Source organism: Ctenopharyngodon idella, chromosome 13 (assembly GCF_019924925.1).
Source record: "Ctenopharyngodon idella isolate HZGC_01 chromosome 13, HZGC01, whole genome shotgun sequence".
Lineage (NCBI taxonomy): Eukaryota > Metazoa > Chordata > Actinopteri > Cypriniformes > Xenocyprididae > Ctenopharyngodon > Ctenopharyngodon idella.
In genome coordinates, this window is record NC_067232.1 from 9,797,357 (window position 1) to 9,810,047 (window position 12,691).

General features: G+C 36.2%; 1 protein-coding gene across 2 annotated transcripts in view; it reads right to left on the bottom strand.

Annotated features, from left to right (window-relative positions):
* The window catches only part of si:dkey-192p21.6 (uncharacterized protein LOC565246 homolog), a 33,547-nt gene extending 20,871 nt beyond the window's left edge, over positions 1–12,676 (bottom strand). Inside the window, exons 1-8 of one of the 2 annotated variants that reach the window (XM_051915844.1) lie at positions 12,438–12,676; positions 11,888–11,911; positions 11,695–11,789; positions 11,348–11,466; positions 10,086–10,204; positions 5,650–5,719; positions 4,556–4,631; positions 3,342–3,421 (exon numbers count right to left, since the gene is read on the bottom strand). In XM_051915844.1, the coding sequence (XP_051771804.1) occupies positions 3,342–3,421; positions 4,556–4,631; positions 5,650–5,719; positions 10,086–10,204; positions 11,348–11,466; positions 11,695–11,789; positions 11,888–11,911; positions 12,438–12,528 (674 nt within the window). In that variant the 5' untranslated portion in view covers positions 12,529–12,676. Of the gene's footprint in view, positions 1–3,341; positions 3,422–4,555; positions 4,632–5,649; positions 5,720–10,085; positions 10,205–11,347; positions 11,467–11,694; positions 11,790–11,887; positions 11,915–12,437 lie in introns of both variants that reach the window. The other variant, XM_051915843.1, reaches the window with a different exon arrangement.
* Between the last annotated feature and the right edge of the window lie 15 nt (positions 12,677–12,691).

Below are 12,691 nucleotides of genomic sequence, written 5' to 3' on the forward strand. Positions count from 1 at the left end.
AACTTCACTCTATCTAAACGATCTAAATTTTTCCTCACCAAATTCAATTAGGAGATCAGAACAGAGACCATTACTGCTCCTTTTAGGCCTAACCTGCTGATACAAGATTTTAATCACATGCCATCCTCTAAAGAGCACTATTAAAGTAAGCATGTCTTTGTCTTTCTTGTCTCTCTCTCTTTCACACACACACACACTCTCTCTTTCTCTCACACACACTTTGTGACTGCATCCATTAGTATCCATAGTAACAAAGACAAAGGTTAAGTCATTTTCAAGATGAGACTACAGCACAATGTTTGCAATATAGCATGTTATAGCCAATCATTTTAATTAAAAAACCCTCAGTGTTAGGGAGGCGTTGAGTCTTCTAAAAAAAGTCTTCTAGGGCACATTACATATTTTATTGCTTTAAGCTTCCTTTGTCTTTCTGTCATAACCTGAAAGTAATCAAAAAACTGCAGCAGACAGTAAAACAATGTTGTGTGTTTGTGTTGCCTCTCATTATCAATTTTTGTTAACAAGTAAAAATGTATTTTGGCAGTAACTCCCAGTGTATATTTGTCATTGTCATTTTATCCCAGAGCTATATAGCTCATTGTAATCCCTGAATGGGCACAATTGTGATTTATATATACTGCAGTTTTCACTGTAAAAAACCTGAGATATCAAATAAACCTATTACAGGTAAAACTTAAAGGTTTAGTTCACCAAAAAATGAAATTTCTGTTATTAGTTATTCACCCTCATGTCGTTCCACACCCATAAGACCTTCATTCATCTTCGGAACACAAATTAAGATATTTTTGATGAAATCCGAGAGCTCTCTGACTGATCATAGGGGAACCACTTTAAGTGCTGTATAGGACCAAATCTTAGTGCTTCAGTGGTTCTTCAGTGGTTCTTCACTGGTTCTTTGGGATGACTACGGTGCTATATAGCACCGCTACCGTATACAGAACCTGTTAAGCCCCTGCATGGTTCTTCAGTGGATCTTTGGGGTGGTTAAGGTGCTATATAGCACCACTGCTGTACAAAGAACCTGTTAAGCCCCTTTAAAAGTTCTTTATGAGCCAAAGAACCACTGTTGGTGCTGTTTAACACCATTTATGTTGAAGAAATAGAATGCAATATGGCACCTCTTATGGGTTCTACATAGCACCATTTGACAAAGGTGTAGAGCACCTTTAAAGATATGGTGCTACATAGCACCAAAAGTGGTTCCCCTATGATTACGAGCCAAGAACCACTTTTAGTGCTATATAGCACTTTTTTTTTTAGAGTGTAGACAGCAAATTAATTACCACTGTCAAGGCCCAGAAAGATACTAAAGACATCATTAAAATAGTCAATGTGACTACAGAGGTTCAACCTTAATTTTATGAAGCGGCGAGTATACTTTTTATGTGCAAAAACAAAACAAAAATAACGACTTTTCATTCAATGTCTTTAGTACCTTTCTGGACCTTGACAATGGTAGTTAAATTGCTGTTTATGGAGGAGTCAGAGAGCTCTTGGATTTCATCAAAAATATATTAATTTGTGTTCCAAAGATAAACGAAGGTCTTACGGGTGTGGAACGACACGAGGGTGAGTAATTAATAACAGAAATTTCATTTTTGGGTGAACTAACCATTTAAATATGACAAATTATTAAAACAGAGGAGTTGAATAACATGCAACAGGACTATTTACATTCAAATTATGTAGTAAATTCCAGACATCAAAAACAAAACTAAACTGTTATGAAAAGTTAGGAGTTGTATATTAGAAAAATGTCTTCTTTCCTGCTTAGGAAAATACAGGGTATATTTAACTAATTGGGTACATTTTGAAGTACTTTTGCTGTTAGTGTAACTTATCATTACAAAACCACCAACGACAATTTGTAATCACAAATATGAGGAAACTGGCTGCAGGCTTTTGGCTGGCGAGATTTAAAACCAAAACCTTTTTAAAAAATTAAAATGCAAACAAAGTCTACAGTTATACTATATATCATGTTGATGGCATCTGATGAATTGAGGGCGCTGTTCTTCAGCTCTGAGAAAAACCGTAGCCGCAACAATTTCACCAGGGCGGTGGGCAGATGACAGATGCTTCTGTCTTCAGTGAAAAGTTTTGACTCACTGCTGGACAGGCAATATTTCATGTTATACAGCAAGGGAGTTGCAACACTACGGGCTTTCTCTGGGTTGATATTCTCACAAAGAGCCAAAGACATCTACCAACATTATTAAGTTCCACGTATAGCCAAATCAGGGATCCCATGTGTACTTTTCACAGTGTTGATTTTGTTTTGGACCTGCAAAACTCTTGTGAAATATCATGCATTTGTTGCAGAATCCAATATTACCTCGACATCATGAATCAACAGACCTGACAAGCCAGTTGTGATGTCATCCTCTGAGTCTATATGTATGAGATGATGTCTATACCATATTCAAATTCAGCACTCTAGCTCCAGATTACAGAATACTAAGGCTGAAATGAAGGAAACGGTGAAACAAAGAACCAAAGCCTCGAGCCACACTGATAAAACCATTAGGCTTAACAAGGAAATGGACTGTTTCATTTCCAAGAGCAAAAGCAGGTTTAGACTGAGTGGAACATCTGTTTTTATCAGCACTGCGGTTTACAAGGAATATCATTACGAATTTGAATGGAGCATTTATGAATTGCGCTAAAAGTTTCACATAAAAAGGTGGGGAAAACATTATGGTGACGAGTAATTCTAAGAACCATAAAAGCTCGGTTATTCTTACTGTCATTGATAGTACAAATTGCCATTGGTGATTGCTATCTGAAAAGCACTTTTTGCAACACACATGGATTATCCATTACACAAATCTTGATCTGGGAAGTCATATCCTCTCCAGCTCCAGATCTACAGCCTGCTGAATATGTGCTGATATGATGCCTGTATTATTACATCAATTAATGGGAAGTGAGAGGTCAAAGCCACAGCAGCTTCCTGTTTCGGGAGAGGCGTGCTTATGTGTTTGCCCCCAAGCCACCATCAAGCCCTGCTGGGCTTCCCGATTAAATCACATCACCCTTGCTCAACAGCAATCCACTGTTCCCCACCATAGAAGCAAAAGATATTAGAGATGATGCCTAGAGCGACCACCATAAACAATGGCTCGAGTGAGTGTATGTCCAGCCTGTGACCCCTTACAATCTCCTTAGTCTCACAATACATTCTCTGAGTGAATGTGGCCATCAAGTCAATGACAATTGATAAATATTAAGTTCGTAGAATTGAGAGAGTTCAACAGGTTCAAAATTAAGTTGTTACCATTTTAGTCCAAATAAATGAAAAGAAATTTTTTGGCACATACCCTCGAAATGTGTCCAGTGACTTCAGTCTTGATGACTTTGTTTTGCTTTTGTCCACACAATGTTCATTATTTGCCTCCTCCTAAAATAAGCAAAACTAACCAATTTAGTATGAATTTTAAGACCGTCATTTCAAAGTTTACTAAGACATATTTGTAAATAAACCTATATATCTATTTATAATTTTTTTTAGTTATTCTTAATCAGGATGAATACAATTTAAGCCAAGAATGTTTTAGTTAGAAAATTCAATAATATACTTTATATTACTGTAAAAAAAAAATTATATTTTAAATATATTTTAAAAAATAAGTATTAAATATATAATGTAATATATATAATCAGTATATATATATATGCACATGTATGTATGTGTGCTAATTCATACATTAATACATTACATTAAATATATAATGTAATCTCTATATAAAATATTTAATATATTTTTAAATAAATAAAAAATAATAAAAATATTCTACAATAAAATGTGCTGATTAAATATTAAATTATTAAATATAAATATTAAATATATAATTAAATATATAATAATATACAGAATTAGTGTGTATATATATATGCTAATTCCTTTGTGATGGATCTCACTGCCATGCATCATAACACCATATGGTGAATGGGAACATGTTTCTTTTGGAAATGAAAGAAATTCATGCTCTCCAAACAATAATATAATATCATATATATTTTAAGACAGTTGCACAGAACTAATAGAGTAATGATTATAATGGGTGTCAAATGAGAAAATCTAAGATTTCTGGATTAAGAACTCAGTCGTGGCTTTGCCCATGTTTGGGTAGCATGAGCAGTCTCAAACATGTTTGGAGAGCATGAATAGTTTCTCTCATTTCCAAAGGAAGATGTTTCCATTCACCATATGGTCTTGCGATGGCAGTGAGATCCATCAGAAAGGAATTAGCATTACCCTCTTCCTGCTCTGGCTCTCCAAACAACTGCATGATAGGCTGCAGACAAAGCTAATCAAACTTTCAGACCAGGACAATCAAACAATACCTCAGAAAATTAAACTATATCCACTACAAGGTTCCATATATGTCTCAATGAGCCATTTGCATTTTAGATGTGATCATCCTGGAAATTGCAGATTAGGACTGCTATGAACTAAACATAAACAAATGCACAGTGTTTGATGCATAACATCTGCTCCTATTGTATGATGCATGAACCGTTTTGCCCTCACCATTTCCATGGAGTTTTGAGACCTGTGACAGCAGAATAAGCAGATACGATTCTTTAGCCTCTGTGTACAGCTGCATCTGAAGAGGTATAAAACATTAATGTAAAATCAACTTAAATGTTGTGTTAAACATGAAAAGAAAAAAAGTTTACATACACTACCATTCAAAAGTTTGGGGTCAGTAATATTTTTTAAATGTTTTTGAAAGAAGTCTCTTATGCTCACCAAATCTGCATTTATTTGATCAAAAAATACAATTAAAATAGTAATATTGTTTTCTCTTTTAATATATGTACTTTATTACTGTGATGATAAAGCTGAATTTTCAGCATCATTACTCCAGTCTTCAGTGTCACATGATCCTTCAGAAATCATTGTAACATGCTGATTTTGAGCTCAGGCAACATTTCTTATTATTATCAATCTTAAAAACAGTTGTGCTGCTTAATATTTTTGGTTTATATCACTGTGTCCGAATATGCCTTCTTCCATACCATATAGTAGGCGAAATACAGTATGCGAGGCAAGTAGTATGTCCAAATTCATATTATTCATAAAACAGTAGGCGAAATGTACCCCGATGACTTACTACTTCTGCTGAGATTATGAAGTGCGCATTTAATGGACACTTTACTATCCCACGAGGCCACGGGAGAGCATTTGTGAATGTAGGTGAAGCGATGCAACTGATGCCGTAGGTCACTATACAATGACAACATGGCGGATGTAGTTTACATTCATACTACACAATTTCATATTATAGAACGTACTTTTTCAGCAGTTGCAAAGTTAAAAAAAAAACAAAATGTAGTACCTACTATACAGTATACGATTTTGGACACAGGACGATACATTTTTTAGGATTCTTTCATGAACAGAATGTTGAAAAGAACAGCATTTATTTGAGATAGAAATCTTTTGTAACATTATAAATGTCTTTACTATCACTTCTGATCAATTTAATGCATTGTTGCTGAATAAAAGTAATAATTTCTAAAATAAATAAATAAATAAATAAAAAATCCTACTGACCCCAAACTTTTGAATGGTAGTGTATTTACTCAAATTTGAAAGAGAAAAACAGGTAATATTGTTACCTGAGTATATAAGGCGAAGAGGCCCAAAATACAGCCACAAAAGCCAGAATTAAGAATGCCGCCAACAGCGCTGAGGAATCAATATTAAATACATAAGAACTTATTTTTAATGTTTAGCAATAAGGATCCTGTGAATGTTCTTTGCAGTCTGTTAAATTAATTAAAAGTAAAGGGTTACAAGCATGTTCAGTTTCTACGATTTTCTCAGCCTTCGCTCTGAACAGCCTCTGTCACCCATGCTATGCCACAAGGGAGCTCTCAAGAATCCAGCAGTGTCCTTTTATGTAATCTGAAACCAGTCTATAGGCGTACAATCAATCTATGAAACCTTAGCCTTGGGTCTCCAATAAGGCTATGTACTGAGGCAATATTTTCACAGTGCATGATGGAATGGATCATATTGGCTGCCAGAGGCCATCCTCCATGATACTGACTGCTTAGGGGAAAGTGTAAAACAGGAAGCAATAATGTGTCATATTCCAAGTATTTGGAAGCTACAGACATCTTTATTGGGTTTGCGTATACTGCAAGATAAAATTTAAAATCATACTGAAGTGGGAGCAGGAGCATTTAAAATACTTTTTCACTTTCCATAAAACCAAATTAAATTCAACATTGTTACATAATGCTTACATAAGGCCTAAATTGGGAGCCCATCGTTTATCATCTTTAACAATCAAAACATGGACAACAGCCCTCACACAGAACATCATGGCTAATCAAATGGACATGTTACACCCGGTGAGCTCAAGCGATCACTGTTCGATGGCACAGTGGAGGCGTTTTGTGGAAAAACAAACAAAGAAAGGACCATTTGATCAAAGTGTGAATACACTTGATGACATGAGGGGAAATATTAAAGCTGTGATGATACTATAGTGACGACTGAGTTCAGGAGCCTGGACAAACTGGCCCTGAGATAAATAAACACTGCGTGTACATCCAACACTCAGCCCTCTTAAAAGTACTTTTAAGTATGTCATGTTTGTCATGCCTCAAATGTCCTTTACCTTAAGAGGTCAGAGAAGCTGAGTGGTTGCTACTGAGAAAACTACAGAAAACAAACTAACATCTTAAAACAGGCTATTTATTTTTGAGTAAATGTATGTTTAGGGCTGTCAAAGTTATAATTATATTTAAGGCATTCGTTTAAATATAATTTGGTATTATTATTATTATTATGAGATTATTATCTTTAACATTAAGAAAGAACCTAATCTGCATATAGTTTTGTTGGGTCCAAAATTTTGCTGATCTATTTTAGGACTGTCAAAGTTTAACTTGTAGGTCTGGTTTCACAGACAGGGCTTAGATTAAGCCAGGATTAGGCCTTAGTTGAATTATAACATTTAAAGGGTCAGTTCACCCAAAAATGAAATTTCTCTCATTAATTACTCACCCTCATGTCGTTCCAAACCCGTAAGACCTTCGTTCATCATCTGCACACAAATTAAGATATTTATAAGTTTTTTTTTTTTTTAATCTCCCATAGAAAGCAACAAAATTACCACATTCAAGGTCCAGAGAAGTAGTAAAGACATCATTAAAACAGTCAACGTGACTACAGATAAAAATAACGAATTTATTCAACAATTTCCTCTCTACCCTGTCATTCTTCTATTTTAACGATATCTTTACTACTTCTCTGGACCTGGAATGTAGTAATTTCATGCTTTCTATGGGAGATAAAAAAACAAAAATATCTTAATTTGTGTTCCGAAGATTAACAAAGGTCTTGCGGGTTTGGAACGACATGAGGGTGAGTAATAAATGACAAGTAGTAGAAGTAGAAGTAGAAGTAGCTTATATAAACATGCCTTAGAAAAAAAAAAAACATTACTGGTGTGCATCCTGAGACAAAACAATGGCACTGACAAATTTATGATATGCCAGTGCAAGTTGCTTTTAGCTCAAACACGCATTTTAGTCTAGGACTAGGCTTAAGCTTTGTCTGTGAAACCGGGGATTTAATTTTTTAAAAAAATTTTTTCTTAATCTTTCTTTCTAAATACAGGCTGGAAATCATAAGATTAATAACTTTTTTTTTTTAATCTATTGACAGTACAGTAATAAATACCAACCTAATCTGCATCTTGCCATTTGCTTTATCTTTAGTGCAGTTACAACATGACAGCTAATTATTTAATTTTAGAGGCATGTTTTCTTTATATCATCACAAACAATATTTTACGCACACAGTAAAAATGGGTCTGTATACCTGAAAATACACTATATTGCCAAAAGTTTTGGGACGCCTGCCTTTACGCGCACATGAACTTTAATGACATCCCATTCTTAATCCGTAGGGTTTAATATGGAGTTGGCCCACCCTTTGCAGCTATAACAGCTTCAACTCTTCTGGGAAGGCTTTCCACAAGGTTTAAGAGTGTGTTTATGGGAATTTTTGACCATTCTTCTAGAAGCACATTTGTGAGGTCAGGCAGTGATGTTGGCGAGAAGGCCTGGCTCGCAGTCTCCGCTCTAATTCATCCCAAAGGTGTTCTATCGGGTTCAGGTCAGGACTCTGTGCAGGCCAGTCAAGTTCCTCCACACCAAACTCGCTCATCCATGTCTTTATGGACCTTGCTTTGTGCACTGGTGTGCAGTCATGTTGGAACAGGAAGGGGCCATCCCCACAAAGTTGGGAGCATGAAATTGTCCAAAATGTCTTGGTATGCTGAAGCATTAAGAGTTCCTTTCACTGGAACTAAGGGGCCAAGCCCAACCCCTGAAAAACAACCCCACACCATAATCCCCTCTCCACCAAACTTTACTCTTGGCACAATGCAGTCAGGCAAGTACCGTTCTCCTGGCAACCGCCAAACCCAGACTCATCCATCGGATTGCCAGACAGAGAAGCGTGATTCGTCTCTCCAAAGAACACGTCTCCACTGCTCTAGAGTCCAGTGGCGGCGTGCTTTACACCACTGCATCCGAAGCTTTTCATTGCACTTGGTGATGTAAGGCTTGGATGCAGCTGCTTGGCCATGGAAACCCATTTCATGAAGCTCTCTACGCACTGTTCTTGAGCTAGTCTGAAGGCCACACGAAGTTTGGAGGTCTGTAGCTATTGACTTTGCAGAAAGTTGGCGACTTCAGCGCTCTGTGATTTTATGTGGCCTACCACTTTGTGGCTGAGTTGCTGTTGTTCCCAATTGCTTCCACTTTGTTATGATACCACTAACAGTTGACCGTGGAATATTTAGTAGTGAGGAAATTTCACAAATGGACTTATTGCACAGGTGGCAACCTATCACGGTACCACGCTTAAATTCACTGAGCTCCTGAGAGCGACCCATTCTTTCACAAACGTTTGTAGAAGCAGTCTGCATGCCTAGGTGCTTGATTTTATACACCTGTGGCCAAGGAAGTGATTGGAACACCCGAATTCAATGATTTGGAGGGGTGTCCCAATACTTTTGGCAATATAGTGTATATAAATCCCTTTATATTTTAAGAAGGCGCAGGTCATCATTTTTGGAGATCCATGGCATCAAAAAGTTTAAAAACCTTGCTGTAATCAAAAGCTACCAAGCTTCCTTCAAAAACAAGTTTTGTATACAATTGCTGTCATGTATTTATTTCTAGTGAAAAGTAATACAATTAATGCTGATCATCACTGTCTAATAATCCTCAGTAAATTGTCCTACTTTTATCTCACAGTAAATTATTTAACACTAATTGCTTAAGTTGAGAATCAGCAACATTTAAATTTACTCTAATTTGTACAGTTCAGTCTAAATGTTAATTAGTATTTAAGGTTAAGCAGACCAATTACTGCATAATTGACTGCTTGTATTCATCACAGACCCAAGATTGAAGTCAGAATTTCAATTTTTCAGGCCAAGACAGTCTTAAAATAGTGTCACTCTGGGTAGTGCAATTCAATTGAAAACAGCCTGATTTTTGTTCATTTTGTTCAGTGTAGCCTCATCAGTTCTTCTTAACATCTGCTGATCACTAGCACCATCACTTAAGTTGTGATAGCCCTTTGGAGCTGGAGTGTAATCACCAACCAGTCCGGCTAATGGAAGCTCATCATATAGCCGGGAGTTTAGTCACACTGGCCATATATCTGACAGATAATGGCTACTTGCCCTTAAAAGTCTGATCTACAACATAATCTGCACTATTGCAAAGTAGACTGCACATTATGGAGCGTGGTGCTTTCAAAACCCCATTATGCTTTAATCCTTCACGCTCCTCTAATGTATTTCCTACAATGCTCCCCTCCCGGGGCATCTTCCAAAACAAACATGGCAGAAAAGCTTTTCTTTGAGCTGTTTTTTTCAAGAAACGAGTAGTTCATCGGATCAATACAGTCTCATCTGACTCCTGGGATATGAGAAAGGCACTTCCATGCTCAACTTTGGAACACAATACATGTCTTTTGGTGACTTATTTAATGTTTTTAATTACACAGTATGTATACTTACGCAGGTATGCATTATTTGGACTCCTATCCACAGTGAGAGAACAGGTTACATCATTTAGCAAGCCAGGCTGCCTCATCCAGAGAGAATAATGGCCAGCTTCCTCAAATGTCTGACTCAGACTAGGGAGGAGAAATAATGTCATCAACATGTAATAAAACACTGATCCATCCATCACATCCTTATAGTCATGATGACGGTTATTGAATTTTTAATGTTTTGTTTAAAAAGCTTTCCTCTTTTTAAATGTTATTTACATTTTCTGTTACACGTCATCACCAGCATTTCCAGATTTATGAATTTGTTGTTTTCTTGTTAACCATAAATTGTTTGCTGACTGATGTAAGTAACCTATCATGTAACTGTTTACCTAAAGTAGTCCAAAAATCAACTTTCACTTTATATTTATTAAAATCAAGCTGATTTATATAGTTTAACACCAATATTTTAGTGTTTTCTGATTGTATTGTATATATAAATGCCTCTTTGTACAAGCATGGAGCAAAATTAAAACAAACAATGACATACAAGAGGCTGAAGGGGGCCATCTAGAGGGCAACCGTGAAAACTGCAACATTTGAACCCATTTCACCCTTTTCATCCCCCAAAATGTGCACTATAAGACTTTATTGATCGGCCTGGGAATGACATAGTGGCCAGCACGTTCTTTGGGGGAGAAGGTAAATCGATAACTGCTCGGTCTGGAAAGGGACCTCAGTATCGATCTTAAAGAAGCCCAGGACTAGACCTCAGCCATAGGGTGGGAGAGATACTGTGACTTGTCTTATGAAATCAGACACCCTCGACAACCTATTTGAAAACGGCCCAAAACTTCAAGACTGTTTGAGGCCCAGGTTGTTTGTAAATATGACTACAGTTTCCTGCTTCCAACATCCCAGCTGAGGTTTGTGAGAGGACCACAAGCTTTGATGTCTCAATGGTCTTTTTCATCATTATTTCAGTGTCAGCTTGTTAACCCCAAAATGCAGTGCAATCAATGCACAGTGAGGAATTCTACAAAGGGCAGCACTAAAGCCAGGTCACATTCAAACACATGCTCATAAATAGTCTCACTGACTGCAAATGCAACTGGCTGCTATTAGGGATATATATATATATATATATATAGCCTATGTAAGGTCCTTCTGTACCATTTTTTTAATAACAGAGTTATTTAAAACTTCTCAATTAAGAAAAAAGGATGATGTTAAATAATATATTCACCATAATTAGCAAGTTGAGGTGTAGTTCAAGGTGATTCTTACCTGCACAGAGTGCCATTTCCATCTACAGGTACGATTCTTAGAGTCAGTGTGAACTGTGTGCTCACCACCACAGAAATATTGTGACCAATCCCAACTGTGGCAAGGGGCTGATAAAGACACTGTAGAAGACGTAGATATCTGTTATTTAACATTTATTTAATATAAGCCATTTTTTTACAGTTCAAGCAGGCTCTACAGGCTAGTATGAGAAATTATATAAAGGTTTATATTGGTCACAAAACTCAACCTGTACATATTGTGAATGGAACAAATTTATTTATATTTCTGTCAGTACAGAAAATGCTTTAAACACTCATAAGTCACAAGACAAAACAAATTTGAAATACCTTATAACAGTAATCTGAGGTGTAGTAAACACTAATGTTGTGTGGAAGTTCATTATGGAATGTTAGCAATGCCTGATCCATTTTCAGCATGTAAACTAAAGAAAAGAACAGAGGCGCTGAGATTGCAGTATCCTAACAATACACTTATTTTCTACACATTTTAAACAACTTGAATACCATAATTATGACCTACCTTCATGACTTCTCTCACACATGCCTGCTGAGAGAAGAGTAAAAAAGAAAACATTCAAGATCTTGATTATCTTCATTGTTAATTCCAAATCTGCTGTATTTCTTTTTTCTTCGTTTTGTGTAAATGAAAATAAAGAGAGCTCAAAGATCACTGTACATGTGATAACAGTGATCTTTGAAATGTGTTGGAGTTTTATTACTAGAAGACACCACAGGATTCACCAAAGATATGAGGGTTAATTGACTAGGAGTATGTAATTGCTAGATAAAAAAGAATGGAGAACACTGCTAAAAACGTTAAGTGTGAAGACGATACTTCATTCATAAAAGACAGAATAACAATGATCAGCATTCAAAACATGTTATAAGTGTATAAAAGAGAACAATAGAAATGATCTTGATAAAAAAAAAAAAAAAAAAAATCTTATCTTAGGGGAAAACGGGAAATGATAACTTCTCATGTTTGTACTCTGTCATGTTAATTATTCCGTTTTACTGTGTTGTTATTTTCTGAAAGTGTGTGTGACCCTGGTTGAATCCTTTCACTTAACAGGGATAATTTCCTGTTGTGTCGAATTCAGACCTTCTCAGGCATGAACAGCAGTCATTAACGCGCACATTAACAAATAAAATAGCTCGCATTTTTCCCGAACAGATGCTTGATGTTATACGCCAATGTTTTGTCGTTTGACGATCTGTATGAAGTTAGGAAAAGTTTTGCTGTTATAATTTGTTAATGGTCTAATTATATTCTGTCTGGAACGCCTCTCTGTTTTCACACTTATATTTTATTCAGGCGCCTGGC